General features: G+C 45.0%; 1 protein-coding gene across 2 annotated transcripts in view; it reads left to right on the forward strand.

Annotated features, from left to right (window-relative positions):
- Window positions 1-16,536, forward strand: part of C5H10orf67 (chromosome 5 C10orf67 homolog) — a 202,828-nt gene that overhangs the window by 42,181 nt on the left and 144,111 nt on the right. For both annotated transcript variants that reach the window (XR_005779333.1, XM_040434424.1), the window contains exons 6-8: window positions 3,371-3,518; window positions 7,855-7,913; window positions 12,867-12,932. Coding sequence is in view for 1 of the 2 variants with exons in the window: in XM_040434424.1 (XP_040290358.1) it covers window positions 3,371-3,518; window positions 7,855-7,913; window positions 12,867-12,932 (273 nt within the window). In the remaining variant the exon portion in view is untranslated. The remainder of the gene's footprint in view (window positions 1-3,370; window positions 3,519-7,854; window positions 7,914-12,866; window positions 12,933-16,536) is intronic.

The raw sequence follows: 16,536 nt of genomic DNA on the forward strand, positions 1-16,536 counted from the left end.
AGCAGACTTTCCACCCGCAATTTGCAGCATATTCACCACATATAAACAGACCCATCAAAGGAAAAAATGTAAACAATTGGCGAGATGTTGACAAACCCTTACTTTAATTCCCTGACGTTGCTTCATAATCCGCATAGATTGGAAGAGAAGGAGTTGACAGTTCAGCCCGAGCAGAGCTTCAGCAGCAGTGCGGGGGGGGGGGGGGGGGGGATGCTGTAGCTGCTCATATCTCGGGATTTGTAGAAGCTAGGAATGGGCCTGGTCTTGTTTGAAAAATGGCATTCCAAGTTCTCAAATAAGGCCAGAATCACAGCATTATCTCCACCACATCAGGTGATTTAACTGATAGAAATGGAGTTGGGAGTGAAAGCAGTGAAACTTACTTTTACTTTCATTTTCAGCTGCATTCACTGCCATCCTAATTTCTAACAGCTATATCTTCCGATGTTGTGGAGATAATGCTGTGATTCTGGTTTTGTTTCAAAGCTTGAAAAGCCAGTTTTCAAAAAAGGATCATATCTCTAGCTGTTACCAATACCCAGATATAAGGAGCTAAAACAGCCCTCTCCTCTTCAGGTGGGGGAGGGGGGGGTAGTTGGTGCGCTGACAGCCTGCAGGAGAAAAAAAAAAAAAAAAATATATATATATATATATATATATATATATATATATATATTGACCCAATTTGCAGGTTTTTTTTTATCTTTCCCCCTAAAAACAAAAAAATTAAAGTTATTTAATAGATTATATGTACCCAAAAATGGTTCCTTAAAAAATACTCATCCCGCAAAATCAAGAACAGTTTTTAGAATAAAAAATTAAAAAGTTAGGACTTCCGGAACAGAGAAGGGGAAAATGTTACTGAATCTTAATGCTAACATTGGTGTTTGTGTGTGTGTGTCACTAAGGGGTTAGAAATGCAATTGTGTCCCAGGAGTTGTGCGCCAACAATTTTTACTTCAGTCATCTACGATTTAAAGAGAGTAACATTTTCATGAGGGTTTTTCCAATTTTAATGTGACTATTAGGTTAATAAGAACAGATTTTATTCCACAGGATAGGGGATACCTATTGGACCGGGTGGGGGTACCTACTGCTGGGACCTCCAGTGATCATGAGAACAGAAACCTTGTATCCCTCGGGGCCCTCCGAAATGAATGGAGAGGCAGAACAGTAGCAGAATCATCAGCTGAAAGCAGGTCTTCATTGCTGTCTGAAATGCCCCCAAAGACACTCCAAATACGCCACTCTGTGCACCCTGGCTCCTCCTGCTTCCTCTGCCTTCAGCCTCTCCCTCCCATTGATAGACAGGGCCAGGCAAGATGACTATACAGGACCCTGGCTCATTCAGTCATGAAGGAGAGGGAGGGGCTAACAGAGGAAGCAGGAGGAGCAACAGAGTGGCTTGAACCCACCCTCTGTGCACCTAACTGCTCATTTGCATATGGATTTAGAGTACTTTTTTCTCCAGAATGAAGCAACGGATTGCTAAGTGAAAGGTATCTTTACATTCAGTTGAACTAGCCCTACAAGACATTGTGTCTGGTTTCTCATTGAATTTCCTGGTGACAGAATCCCTTTCAAAGGGTTGTCCGAGTTATATAAAAACTCAGGCAACCTCTGTAAATGGCCTAAAATATCTAATGAATGGATGCTTATCTGCTTTCTCCTCTGCCTCTCTTTCTCCTTGCACTGAGCTCTGGTTCTCACCGGTGCTATTTGGTTCTTCAGTGATGATGTTTGGTGCATTCAGCTTACCGCTGAAGCCAATCACCGGCCTCAGCAGAGACCAGAGACGTCCCATGCATGGCTGAGGCCGGTGATTGGCTGCAGCGGTGACTTGTGTGCACCACTGCAGCCAGCAAGATAACGTCCGCAGTGGAAGAAGCAGCAGAGAAAATGAGTGGGCATCCATTAATTTGTTATTTTATTCCCTTTACAGGGGTTGCCCGAGTTTCTCTATAACTTGGACAACCCTTAAATGGGTTGCGAATGTTTGGGCAGACCTGTGTAGGGTAGCATACTTACCAGCTCCTGCGCTGTGCAGCCTCCACTGCTCCACTCGGGTCCCTGGATGTAAACGTCCGTTTTAATGCCGCTGCAGCCAATCACTGGCCGCAGTGGTGTCCTGCTTCCCTAGCGTCATGACTTGGGATGAGCGAATCTACTTCGGATGAAACATCCGAAGTCGATTCGCATAAAACTTCTTTCTAATACTGTACGGAGCAGGAGCTCCGTACAGTATTAGAATGTATTGGCTCCGATGAGCCGAAGTTATTGCTCCGCGAAGTCTCCACTTCGCGCAATAACTTCATAAATTAATTTGTACTGTAAAAAAAACATTTCCCGAACTCGGGTTCGGTTCCAAGGTACAGTCGTCTGCACGAGCCCTAAGGCATAGCATGCCGTTTCCATGTTGCGGAAGGCTTTAGAAGTGTACAGTACGTCTAGACGGCCCTAACATGGTATCTCCTGTTACCATGAAAGGCTTTGAATGAGGGTATGAGCGGCGATAAGCGTCCACCCCGTTAGAAAAAGACTTTTTTTTTTGGCAAGATTGAAACAAAAGGCGCGCATAATAAAAATGTAAATGAGCTTGCTCTCCTAAAATGATAACTTTAGAGCCTTTTGTGGGGCGTTCTCCTGAAGCCGTCTTACAAGGTAATCACTGTTTGCCCAGAGATTTTAAGTGAAGTGCTCAATAGCATTAGGCGCCTGCACGGTGCTATGTGTGACAAGCATGCAAAGCCACGTTAATGTTCAGAATATGAATGGCCTCCGGGTGGCTGCAGCGCCATGTAGAAAGCCAACTGTGCCGATATCTGTGGGCCTGATGGACTCCATGCGGCTTCCAGGCTGAAAACTTCACTTGCTTTGACATGTGATGTGCTCCTTGTGACACTAGCAGCACTGTCACAGAGGAACGGCACAAAGACAACAAGCCCCCCTCCTAACCGCTGCTCTCCGCAACCCCCCAGAGTTTGTCCGGCCACAAAACTCCTCGCTTTTTGCCTAGTTACGAGCAGCCCCTGTCCTAAACCCATAGAGGGAAGTGTGGGTGTGCAGGCTCCAGCTGCCTTCCTGGACACAGCCTCCGAAATAAATTGACCTGAATGATGAGGGCGCACAAAACAGTATGATAAGCATTATCCCTGTCAATAAAACCGTCCCCATGTGTTTATAGCTTTTGTGTGTAATGTACTGGCGGCTTTCAAGAAGCTTTTTTTTTTTTCTATTCATATTTTAAATATGCAGCAGAATTCAGAAAAATGATATGATGAGCACGCGGGATGATTACCACTACACAGCGGCGGGGCGGGAAGCCCCTTTGTCCCGTCCCGTAAAAATAAAAGACTTTCTGATATTGCAGATCATTTACCAATCAGAAGATGACCCGGAGAAAGAGAAGCTGCTGGAAGAAAACGAGGAGCTGAAGGAGAAAACGGATGCCCTGCAGGACAGCGTCCACCAGCTGGAAATGGTTCTGAAGGAGAAAGACCAGCACATCCGCTCATTAGGTAAAATGCGGAGAGTTGCGCTTAAAGCTCTGGGAGGGTGCACTCCTACGTGGCAGAATTTTCCCGCCAGAAAATCCGCGCAGGTGCAGAGTTTTACAGATTTGCGGATTGTTTTGGTGTGAATTATGTCGCGAATTTTCTGTATGAGAATCTCTCCATTCTATTCAGCGGAAAACTCTGCGGAAAAATCCGCCAATAAAACTGGATTTTTCCGCAGTGGTTTCCACGGCAGAATCAGTTTCCCATTTAATTAAATTGAGAGATTCTCATACAGAACATCTGCAACACAACATTATTTAAGTTGCGGAATGTAAATTACACAGCACACGACCGTATGTATTTTGTGGTCCGCAAAACACGGATCTGCAAAAAATACGGATGAGGTCCGCGTGCATTCCGTATTTTGCGGAACGGAACAGCTGGCCCCTAATACAACAGTCCTATCCTTGTCCGTAATGCGGACAATATTAGGACATGTTCTATTTTTTTGCGGAACGGACATACAGACACAGAATGCAGACGGAGTCACTTTGTTTTTTTTTTGCGGACCCATTAAAGAAATTGGTTCCACATACGGGCCGCAAAAAAAAAAAAGGAACGGAAACAATATACGTTTGTGCGCATCAACCCTAAAATAGCGCAGGGAAAGACAGTTTTCAGCCCCATAGGATAACATGGGGGGAGTCTTGATGTTGCCACGTCTGAGTGCACCCTGAAGAGCACTCCATGCCCAGGGTGCTGCCGATACTGTGCTGTTAGATTGGGAGTAACAAAAATTAGGCTGGAAATATAGGGGGAGATTTATCAAGACTGGTGATTTCTACTCAGGCCTTGATATCCCCTGTGCTAATCTGAAATCTGTGGAAGCTCTGAGCTGCCCTGGGTTTCTGACTTCATTTATGGCAAAAAAGTAGAGTAAATGAAGATAACTGTGCCAGTCCCACCGACTCCACCGCTCCCCATTCCTTGCCACGCGCATAAAAAAAAAACCTTTTGATCCATACTTCACATTTACAGCGCATAAAAAGTTGAGCATTACAGTAAATACCTTAATTTCCTTATTCTCATTTGATATTCAGTGTTATTTTCTTTACCATTTACTCTGAAAGTAACAATTTTTACGGGTTCCTCAAAGAAAATAAATGTCACCACAAAATAGTGACATGCTTCATTGGACCTGTATTAAAGGGAACCTGTCACCAGGATTTTGTGTGTAGAGCTGAGGACATGGGTTGCTAGATGGCCGCTAGTACATCCGCAATACCCAGTCCCCATAGCTCTGTGTGCTTTTATTGTGTAAAAAAAACGATTTGATACATATGCAAATTCACCTGAGATGAGTCCGGTATGTGAGAGGAGTCAGGGACAGGACTCATCTCAGGTGAATTTGCATATGTATCAAATCGTTGTTTTTTTTTACACAATAAAAGCACACAGAGCTATGGAGACTGGGTATTTCAGATGTGCTAGTGGCCATCTAGCAACCCATGTCCTCAGCTTTATACACAAAATCCTGGTGACAGGTTCCCTTTAAGGGGTTGTAGATTACTTCTAGGGTAGAGTACGTCTGTAATCTGGAACGGTACAACACTCACCTATAACTATGCAGTACAGAGAATGGGGGGCTCTGTGCACCTTCATCTTTTGTGGACCCCAAGATCAGGGTTCTGAATCATCAATACATACATACATTATTTCAAAGGGTAGTCCAGGATTTTGTTATTGATGGCCTATCCTCAGGTCCGACACTCGGCACCCCCACTAATCAGCTCTTACCGTGTAGCTGTCGTTCACTTCAGCTCTGCAGTTACTAGCTCCAGAGTGGAAATAGCTGTGCCGTCCCGGCAATGACTTCCGGCTCCGGAGCCACGTGGTCACCGTTGATCAGCGGGGTGCAGGGAGTTGGACTGCCACAATCGGAGAATCATATCCATGTCATAACCCTGGACATTCCCTTTAAACTTAATTTATATATTCTCAGTTACTTTCTCTTCATATTTTATATAACATCTTTATAGTATATAATAAGGGAATCCTGTTGAACTAGCTGTATGTTTACGGCAGCTGATCTATAGGATTGCTTAGAAAAGATGTAAGGCAGTGTGGTGGTACTCACCCCTCCTTTTTATATATAATTGTGGGTTTTATTGGCAGCGTAGCTGTAACCCAGCCCTAGTGTAGGAAGGACGTCCCAGCGGCCATCTTGGGAGTTTAATACTGCCCCAGCTCACCGGCGTGGGGATGTCGTATAGTGAAGCCGTGTCACCCACCTGGGAGGGGTCTGTAAGGGTTATAATTTGCAGCCCCTTTTTTCCACCAAGGTGTTCTGGGCACAGTACTAGGTGTGCGTGTGGTAGGTAGGTTGCCAATGACTGTTAGGGAGCATTCACACGAACGTGGCTTGGTTCCGCATCCGAGCCGCGGACCCATTCACTTCAAGGGGGCCGCAAAAGATGCGGACAGCACTCCGTGTGCTGTCCTCATCCGTTGTTCCGTTCCGTGGCCCCGCAAATATTTTCGATCATGTCCTATTCTTGTCCGTTTTGCGGACAATAATAGGCATTTCTATAATGGGTCCGTACTTAAAATTGTGGAACGCTCACTGGTGGCATCCGTGTTTTGCGGGCCGCAAAATGCGCACGTTCGTGTGCATGAGCCCTTAAAGAAATCGTGCCTGTGTTGCTAAGACTAAATTAAGTAAGGCTGAAGAAGTTGTAGTGCTTGGACCTGTCATCCTGTCTCCCTCTTACCACTTGAAGATACCTGCATTTCTCGAATCAAGATTTAAAGGGATTGTCCAAGCCGTAAAACCCAACGGCCGTAATCTGTGCCCAATTCCCCATCTCACAGTTCTGGCTGTTCCCGGCCGCTTCAGTGGTCACATGTCCTACAACAGCATGTCACCGGAAGAGGCCAGGAATGGAACAGCAGAAAGGTAAGTTGTATTGGGCACAGGTTATGACATCCCCTTTGAAGCCATGGCCCAGTGCTAGAAGAGGGCTTACCACTACGACACTTTTCCAAGGACTCACCAGTAAAACTTTGAGATCAAATTGTTAACATTGTCATTAAGGCCCCGTTCACATCACCGTTTGGAGATCTGCCAGGTATTTCCGGCACAGAGCAACTTGCCGGATCCTCTACTTCACCGCCAGATCCCCATTGACTGCAAAGAGGTCTGGCGGTTATCCGGATGATATATGCCGGGTTTGGGCTGGACAAAAAAAAAGTGTTTTTTTTTGTCCGCTTGACAGCCAGCATTTGCGCCGGATCCGGCAGCCAGGTCCCCGAAACAGAGATGTGAACGGGTCCTCATTGCGCTGCCAAATTTATTAAAAAGGTGCTGGCTTCTTTAATAACTTTGGCGCATCTTCCGGCAGTCTGTTTGCCAGAAATGCAGATCAGGTATGGCGAGGAGCTGGCATAGATTTGAGCTGTAGTTTACCCCCTCCCACTAAGCCATGCCCATGGTTTTTACAAGTGGCAAGAGCAGTGTAAGGGCTCATGCACATCACCGTATGTATTTTGCGGTACGCAAAATACGGAACTGCCAAAAATACGGATGACGTCCGTGTGCATTCCCCTAATAAAACAGTCCTATCCTTGTCCGTAATGCGGAAAATAATAGGACATGTTCTATTTTCTTGCGGAACGGACCTACGGACCCATTGAAATGAATGGTTCCCACATAAGGTCCGCAAAAGAAAAAAAATGGAACGGACACGGAAAGGAAATATGTTTGTGTTCCTGAGTCCTAAAACAGAGCAAATGTAATTTCTGTGCAAAATGCAGCACAAAAATTTCCAATTTTTGTAAACCAGAAACCTGCCATACATCCTACGATGAACTCCCCGCCATTGTCAGAGCAGCGCTGATAAAGGACCGCATCTTATTTTCCCATTAGCGGCTATTATGAGCATTAATCTTTTAAGGGGACACAAACCATATTCTCCCACATGTTTGTCATATGATTTAATGAGTCTTTTTATCTTTTCATACAAGCCTTTCAGCTCCGGAGAACCACCTGCTAAACCTCGTCGTATTTGCTGTGACTAACAGCGGAGATGTCCAGCACTGGCATTGATGAAATGCAGCAGGTCCTCCACGCCACACTTGGCTCTTGAACTTACTTCTTCATTTCTCTCTAGGCAGCCGGCCAAACAGCAGGAAAAGGACCCTGAATGTCAAGGGCGGCTGTGAGGGGTCACACTAATGCCAGGACACTCGGCCAGCGTGCAATGACCAGGGCTCCCATCGCTGACCTCCACTGCGGGCTATGAATGCCCGGTCACGGGAATGAGATTTCACGCTCTGCTTTTTAATTCTATTGTTCTAGATCTGGATGTGGGCGCCATGAGAGTCAGAATGGAAGAAGACCAAAGAGCCATTGAGAAGGTGTGACTTTTGACATTAAGTGATGGCTTTTTTAAACATGTTAATAGCCAGCCTGTAGCATTCTCTCGATCCGCAAGAAAACTGGCCAGAAAAAAGAGCAGCGAACAAAACCGTTTTGTACATCCAGATTGATGGCTTATTTGGAGGAGATGAAAAGATGACAAACAGCCTATCAAAGTGAGATGTGCTTTGCACTGAAGACAGGCTTATCACAGGGGCAGATATGGCGGCATTATGTCACGGAGTAACGCCAGGACACAGTTCATTGAGTCCCATTATTGTCCGTGCAGCAGCGCTCATGTGTTACAGTGTAGCCGACTGTTCACCGCCTCAATTGAAATGTAACTATTTGTCTTTATTGTTACATTTCTTTGCTTCTTAGGTTCTAACCCGTTGTTGCCTTTAGATCATGAAGAAGCCAGACGTAGCGCCCTTGACTCTAGCATCATGTGGATAATTGTGTTTTATTAACATAGGTTTTAATCACAAAATCTGAAAGGGTTTTCTATTACAATTTTATCGCTTTTTATTCTTTTTTTTTTTTTTAGGATTTTATACAAAAGAGACCCCGGGGTGATTTTCCCCAACCTAAAAGGTTCTCCAGTATTCGTTAAAATTAGGCAGGGAGTGGCGAGCGCTGTAAAAAAAAAAAAAAAAAAAAAAAAAAACTTAGGCTAGGTTCAGATCTGCGTTTGGCATAGGAACTGGATTTGTCGTATCCGGCATACCTAGACCCCACCGGGGCCACCCAGATCTCCATTCACAGGCTTCCGGCATGAATGCTGGCTTTCTGATGGAAAAATACCACTGCATGCAGCATTTTGTTTTCCGCAGAATACACCGCAAGACCCCATAAGAGATCCCATAACATTGAATACAGATCCAGCAGGCCGCAGCAGTGACAGATATGATAATTCCAGTAGTCTGCTCCTCTGCCGCAACAGACTAGCAGATGTGAATGTAGCCTTACTCACCTTTAATATGTCCGGCTGCTCCAGTCCCTGCTGGGTCTACAGCGATCACGTACCATTCACCTGATGCTGCAGCCAAACACTGTCCTCAGCAGTCATGTGTTGTTCATGCACTAGTGACTACTGAGGCCAGAGATTGGCTGCAGCGGTCATCAGTGATGGTCAGTTGCCTGAACGCCGTATCCAGCATGTTTTCCCATAGGAATGTATTAGTGCTGGATCCGGCATTCAAAATACCGGAATGCCGGATCCGTCCTTCCAGTCTGCACATGCGCAGACCGGTAAAAATGTGAAAAAAGATACAAGACTGATCCGTCTGTCCGTATGACAAGCGGAGAGACGGATCCGTCCTTGCAATGCATTTGTGAGACGGATCTGCATCCGGATCCATCTCACAAATGCTTTCAATCAGCAGCAGATCGGGGGATCCGGCAGGCAGTTCCGACGACAGAACTGCCCGCCGGATCACACTGCCGCAAGTGTGAAAGTAGCCTAAGGGTACTTTCACAGCTGCAGCAGAGGATTCCAGCAGGCAGTTCCGTCGCCGGAACTGCCTGCCGGATCCGTCAAAACGTATGCAAACTGATGGCATTTGTCAGACGGATCAGGATCCTGATCCGTATAACAAATGCATTGGAATGCCGGATCCGTCTCTCTGGTGTCATCCGGAAAAACAGATCCGGCATTTATTTTTTTTAACATTTTTTGCTGTTTGAGCATACACAGACCGCAATGCCGGATCCGTTTTTCCGGAACACTCGGGGCCGGATCCGGCATTAATGCATTTCAATGGGAAAAAATGCCAGATCCGGCATTTCGGCAAATGTCCCGGAATTTTGTACGGAGATAAAACCGCAGCATGCTGCGGTATTATCTCCGTCCTGAAAAGTCAAAATGACTGAACTGAAGACATCCTGATGCATCCCGAACGGATTACTCTCCATTCAGAATGCATGGGGATAAAACTGATCAGTTCTTTTCCGGTATTGAGCCCCTAGGACGGAACTCAATGCCGGAAAAGAATAACGTTAGTGTGAAAGTACCGTAAGTTTTTTTTTTTTTTACTCACCTTGTCTAATTGGGGCTTTTTACGCATTTATATTGGACTAACATATTCAGAAGCGCTGCACAGGCATTGTCATCACTCTCCCCCATTGTGTCTCACCTAAATTCCAAATCAGCAAGTGGGAGGAAACCAGAGTGCCGAAACAAAGCCACACAAACACAGGAAGAACATACAAACTCCATGTTGATGTTGTTTTGGGCAAATGTCAAACCAGACCACAGTGCTAACTACTGAGACGCCGCACTGCCCAACTTCTGGCTACACATGCTTTTCATTTCATGCTTTTTATATAATTATTAAAGTTTTTTTTTGGGGGGGGGGGGGAGTTTTATGAGATTAGCAAAAAAGGGATGTACTGTTTTTTTTTTTCCAGAAAGAGCGCCACTTTAGTACACAGATTGGGTCTGGTATTGCAGCTTGATATTATTCAAGTGAATGCTGCAATATCAAACACAGCCATCTAGGGGGTGCCAAGGTTTCTGGATAAAAAAAAAATCAAGCTGTCCCTGTTATGTAATCCCAAACAACCGTTTAACCATTATGCACTTAATCTGACATGGAAATGGCCATATGACTGTGCCAAGCACCTCTATATGTAACATGCATATCTGCGGTGCTGAAATTTGGGGCCAGATTTATCAAACAACGCACCTGGGCGCAACTTTAAAGGCCATTTGTCTGCCGCTCCCAACTGGAGGAGGATTAGGCCTTTTTTGCGACTGTTTAAAAAAAAGTTGCAGTTGATAAATCTGGAGGGTTCTCCAAATTATTGACGTCCTATGCTGAGCATAGATCATCATCAATGGGAGTACCACTCTCAGCGCCCCCACCAAACCAGGCATCGCCACTACACATCCACAATGTGGTGGTCTTACCTAGATACTGCAGCATTCAGATGAATGGGAACAGAGCTGCAGTAACCAGGCGATACCTGACAGTGATTACCAACGCTAAGCATAGGAGATGAATCTTGGAGAACCCCTTTAACATAGCTAACCAGACCCACTCTTCCAAAGTGCCGAGCGCTGCATAAAACCACAAAAATTGTCTACATTTTTGGTCAACAATGCTGTGCGCCAAAATTTGCTACTTTTTCATTCCACCAGATTTCTCATGCAAAGGCGGGAATAAATTAATAAATCCCCCCCCCCATCCTCCATGGCGCTGTACATTAAGGCCCCTTTCACACGGGCGAGATTTCCTCGCGGGTGCAATGCGTGAGGTGAACGCATTGCACCCGCACTGAATCCGGACCCATTCATTTCTATGGGGCTGTGCACATGAGCGGTGATTTTCACGCATCACTTGTGCGTTGCGTGGAAATCGCAGAATGCTCCTCTTTGTGCGTTTTTCACGCAACACAGGCCCCATAGAAATGAATAGGGTTGCGTGAAAATCGCAAGCAAGTGCGGATGCAGTGCGATTTTCACGCACGGTTGCTAGGTGACGATCGGGGTGGGGACCCGATCATTATTATTTTCCCTTATAACATGGTTATAAGGAAAAATAATAGCATTCTGAATACAGAATGCATAGTACAATAGGGCTGGAGGGGTTAAAAAAATAAAAAATTATTAAACTCACCTTAATCCACTTGTTCGCGCAGCCGGCTTCTCTTCTGTCTTCTTTTGTGAAGAATAGGACCTTTGATGACGTCACTATGTTCGTCACATGATCCATCACCATAGTGATGGATCATGTGACGGACCATGTGATGAACGTAGTGACGTCATCAAAGGTCCTATTCCTCACAGAACAAGACAGAAGAGAAGCCGGCTGCGCGAACAAGTGGATTAAGGTGAGTTCAATTTAAAAAAAAAAATTTTTAACCCCTCCAGCCCTATTGTACTATGCATTCTGTATTCAGAATGCTATTATTTTCCCTTATAACCATGTTATAAGGGAAAATAATACAATCTACACTACAACTAACCCAAACCTGGACTTCTGTGAAGAAGTTCGGGTCTGGGTACCACAGTCAGTTTTTTATCACGCGTGTGCAAAACACATTGCACTTGCGCGATAAAAACTGAACATCGGAACGCAATCGCAGTCAAAACTGACTGCAATTGCGTTCACACTCGCGCGGGTTTGCCACAATGCACCGGGACGCATCCGGACCTAATCCGGACACGCTCATCTGCAAGGGGCCTAAGAGGGGGTTAGAGCTAGGGCTACACTGCGTCATGTGTCGCACGACAGATAGGGTACAACTACAGTGCAACATGTGTGTAGAGGGAAGTCAAATAGCGGAGTCATCGGTAGACGACTCCTCCTATTTATGAATATTAATTATTAATATTTGCATAAATATTGGTAATTAATATTCTCCCTTTACAATGTGTCACGCAACATTTTATAACGGTAGTCCATGGTGTTGCACTGCGACATGACAGTCACACAAAAATCCATCTTTGATGGGTTTTTTGATGGTTTTTTGAGACTGTCGTGTTGCAGTCGCAGCATGTCGTTGTGCGACACCATAGACTACCATTATAAAATATGTATCGCGACAAATGACGTCATGTAGCCTTAACATACTTAATAAAAAAATACGATTACGCTAAACACAAAATTATGAACGGGCTGATACAGAGAGGGAGAGGACCCTGCCCACAAGAGCTTACAATCTACAAACTTTTATGATCTTGTTCTGAGGGTAAGAAAATATTGGATCAGTAATTGGACCAGGGATAATTTGGAATCTACCTATAGCTGTTCTTTGTGGCATTGGTGGGGAGTCCCAGTAGTCGGACCATCACGGATCAGGTGGTAATGGCATGTACTAGTGATATCCCATCAAAGTCTCTGATGCGATACATTTATACCTATACTAAATACTGGGAATCTGAGCTTTCTGTTTCAGCAGTGACTTTGTCCAGTCGGTCACTTACATACAATGGTTTTGTATTGTAGTTATCATCGGCTCAAGAAGAATTGAAAGTCCAACTTGAAAATGAAAAATCTTCTGCAGCCGACCTGGTGAGTTTGACTCCTGATACAAGCATTTTACACCATAGACTTTCATTTAATGTCTGTCCGGCAGGGTTTTTGTAGACAAAAATACAGGAAAAATTGCCATGAAAACCACCCTTACAGGCCTGTTATAGCTGTCGGGTAAAGGAAGACTGGATAGTTTGCAATTTTAAGCTACCCTGTCTTCTATTCTACGTGAGATAAGCGGCAACAAATGTGACGGCCGCATGCTTGTCTCACACCCCTATTGAAATAATTTACCTTCCCTTTGCTGGAGAACCACTGATCTGGGCTCGAGGATCCACAGGGTTGGGTAGCACAGGCACAGAGACATGGCAAGCATCTTCACTTAACGAGGACTTGTCACCTCTCCTGCAATGTCTGGTTTAGTAACTACTTGTATCCCCCATGTAATAACACTTCTGGAGCATCTATTCTTATCACTGTATGATGTGCCATTCCTTTATTATTTCTGCTAGAAGTTATGTATTAATTCCTAGCAGTTTGCAATGAAGGTCCAGATGGGTGATACCAGTTGGTGGGGTGTCCATGCACAGTCAGACACTGGCAGCATTGATTGGATAGACTGTGCAGGGACACATCCCCAACTGGTAATTCCCAGCTTGTCCTTCACTGCAAGCTGCTAGCAATTCATTCATAACTTTTCACAGAAGTAATAAAGGAACAGTAGAACATAGAGTCATAAGAATAGAAGATGCTCCAGAATTATTACATGGGAAATGCAGGTAGTTACTAAAACCGACACGTCTGGAGAGGGGACGGGTCCTCTCTGAGCCTGACTGGTTCAAAGAGGTAAAGGAAAGGCAAGGAGCCCACATGCTCTTTATACCCATTAGATTATTATCTATATATATAAAGAAGGACGTATATATGTATGTACTGTATGTATATATAAAGAAGGACGTATATATGTATGTATTGTATGTATATATGTATGTACTGTATGTATATATAAAGAAGGACGTATATATGTATGTACTGTATGTATATATAAAGAAGGACGTATATATGTATGTACTGTATGTATATATAGAGAAGGACGTATATATGTATGTACTGTATGTATATATAAAGAAGGACGTATATATGTATGTATTGTATGTATATATGTATGTACTGTATGTATATATAAAGAAGGACGTATATATGTATGTACTGTATGTATATATAAAGAAGGACGTATATATGTATGTACTGTATGTATATATAAAGAAGGACGTATATATGTATGTACTGTATGTATATATAAAGGACGTATATATGTATGTACTGTATGTATGTATGTACTGTATGTATATATAAAGAAGGACGTATATATGTATGTACTGTATGTATATATGTATGTACTGTATGTATATATGTATGTACTGTATGTATATATAAAGAAGGACATATATATGTATGTACTGTATGTATATATAAAGGACGTATATATGTATGTACTGTATGTATATATGTATGTACTGTATGTATATATAAAGAAGGACGTATATATGTATGTGTGTATGTTCCGCAATCACTCAAAAATGCAACCATCGATTTCAACTAAACTTGGTATACACATCCCTTGCTACCTGGAAAGAAATCTTGTGGGGGTCGCAGCTCTCTAGGACATACAGTTCCTGAGATATTCTGCATTAGCCAATACAAGCCTTTCTCTTCATATCCCAATTGCCATACACACGGTCACATGACCCTTATCAGCCAATAGGAGCTCGCAGGCCCTTAGTCTCCACATACACACAGTTTTACTCCCAGGTTTCCATAACAACCCAACCATTTTTCTTCACTGCTGCAGGTCAGCTTTAAAGGGGCAGGGTGCTATGGATGACACTGTTAATGGAGTGGAGTGCTGTGGAGGTCACAGTTCAGGGGGCAGGTAGGGTGGCAATTCAGGCCAGCCTCAAAAGACGGACTTAAAAACCCCGTCCCCAGGTCCTGCTAAGCCACGCCCAGATCTGGTTAGGCCACACACCCTCCCACTCCTCAGCCGACAGGGATTGAAAAAATGAAGGTAAAAATCAACTTCTGTCAGCTGCAGGGGTGGGAGGGAGGGTGACTTTCTCCCTGCAGCTCACACTCAGACAGCACATGCTGCTGTCTTAGAGTGAGCTGTTCAAAAGGACATCCCTGTGTGAGTTATTCCCAAAAAATGCATTAGCCAATAGAAGCATGGTCACATGATCCTTATCAGCCAATAGAAGCTCGCAGGCCCTTAGTCTCCACTTACACACAGTTTTACTCCAGGTTTCCATAACAACCCAACCATTTTTTATCACTGCTGCAGGTCAGCTTTAAAGGGGCAGGGCGCTGTGGATGACACTGTTTAGGGAGCGGAGTGCTGTGGAGGTCTCAGTTCATGCTCAGGTAGGGTGGCCATTCAGGCCACCCTCAAAAGACGAACTTAGAAACCCCACCACAAGATCCTGCTAAGCCACGCCCCCTCCCACTCCGCAGCCAACAGGGATTGAACAAATTAAGGTAAAAATCAACTTCTGTCAGCTGCAGGGGTGGGAGGGAGGGTGACTCTCTCCCTGCAGCTCCCGCTCAGACAGCACAGTGCTGCTGTCTGAGAGTGAACTGTTCAAAAGGACATCCCTGTGTCCATCCAGGTCCTGCGCCGGACGGAGGACAGGGAGTCTGAAAGATCGACTGTCCTGCCTAAAACGCCACCCTAGGGGCAGGCTGCTGTGGAGGTCACAGCTAAGGGGACGGTCCGCTATGGAGGTCGGTGTTAAGTGGCAGATTGCTGTAGAGGCTACTGTTAAGGAGACGGGGTGTTGTTGAAATCACTGTTAAGGAAATGGAGTACTGTGGAGGTCACTAATAAAGGGGTGGCCGCTGTGGAGGTCACTGTTAAAGGGGCGGGCTGCTGTGGAGGTCACTGATAAGGGGATGGGATGCTGTGAACGTCACTGTTACAGGAAAAGGCGCGGTGGAGGTCTCTGTTAAGGGGACAGAAAACTGTGGAGGTCACAGTTAAGGGGGCGGTCCGCTATGGAGGTCAGTGTTAAGGGGCGGGGTGCTGTTGGGGTCACTGTTAAGGGGCGGGATGTTGTGGAGGTCACATTTTAAGGGAACAGAGCTCCGTTATAGGAGCAGGAGAACGGAAAGGACGGATTTGGCACATAACTGAGCCGAACAGAGCCTACGGACCCCATAGACTATAATGGGGTCCGTTAGGTTTCCGCTCAGAGGAAGATTTTTAAAGCGGAGACAAAAGTTGTGCATGCAGGACTTTTGTCTCCACTTCAAAAATCTTCCTCTGAGCGGAAACCTAATGGACCCCATTATAGTCTATGGGCCCGTAGGCTCCGTTCGGCTCAGTTATATGCCGAATCCGTCCTTTCCGTTCTCCTGCTCCTATAACGGAGCAGAACGGAAAGGTTGAACGCAGATGTGAACGAAGCCTTTGTGGGAGGGGATGTAAATGACAGTCCATAGCTGGTGTAGATCTGAATTTCTGGTGGATGGAGGGCCAGGGATGCACCTAATTTATGAATGGCCATCTCCTTCTTAATAAAGTAGGTGCATCTCACTCCAGCAGACAGGAAATCAAGACTGGTATATGGGAGCGCCATTCTTCCTA

Source organism: Bufo bufo, chromosome 5, assembly GCF_905171765.1.
Source record: "Bufo bufo chromosome 5, aBufBuf1.1, whole genome shotgun sequence".
In the NCBI taxonomy this organism is placed as follows: domain Eukaryota; kingdom Metazoa; phylum Chordata; class Amphibia; order Anura; family Bufonidae; genus Bufo; species Bufo bufo.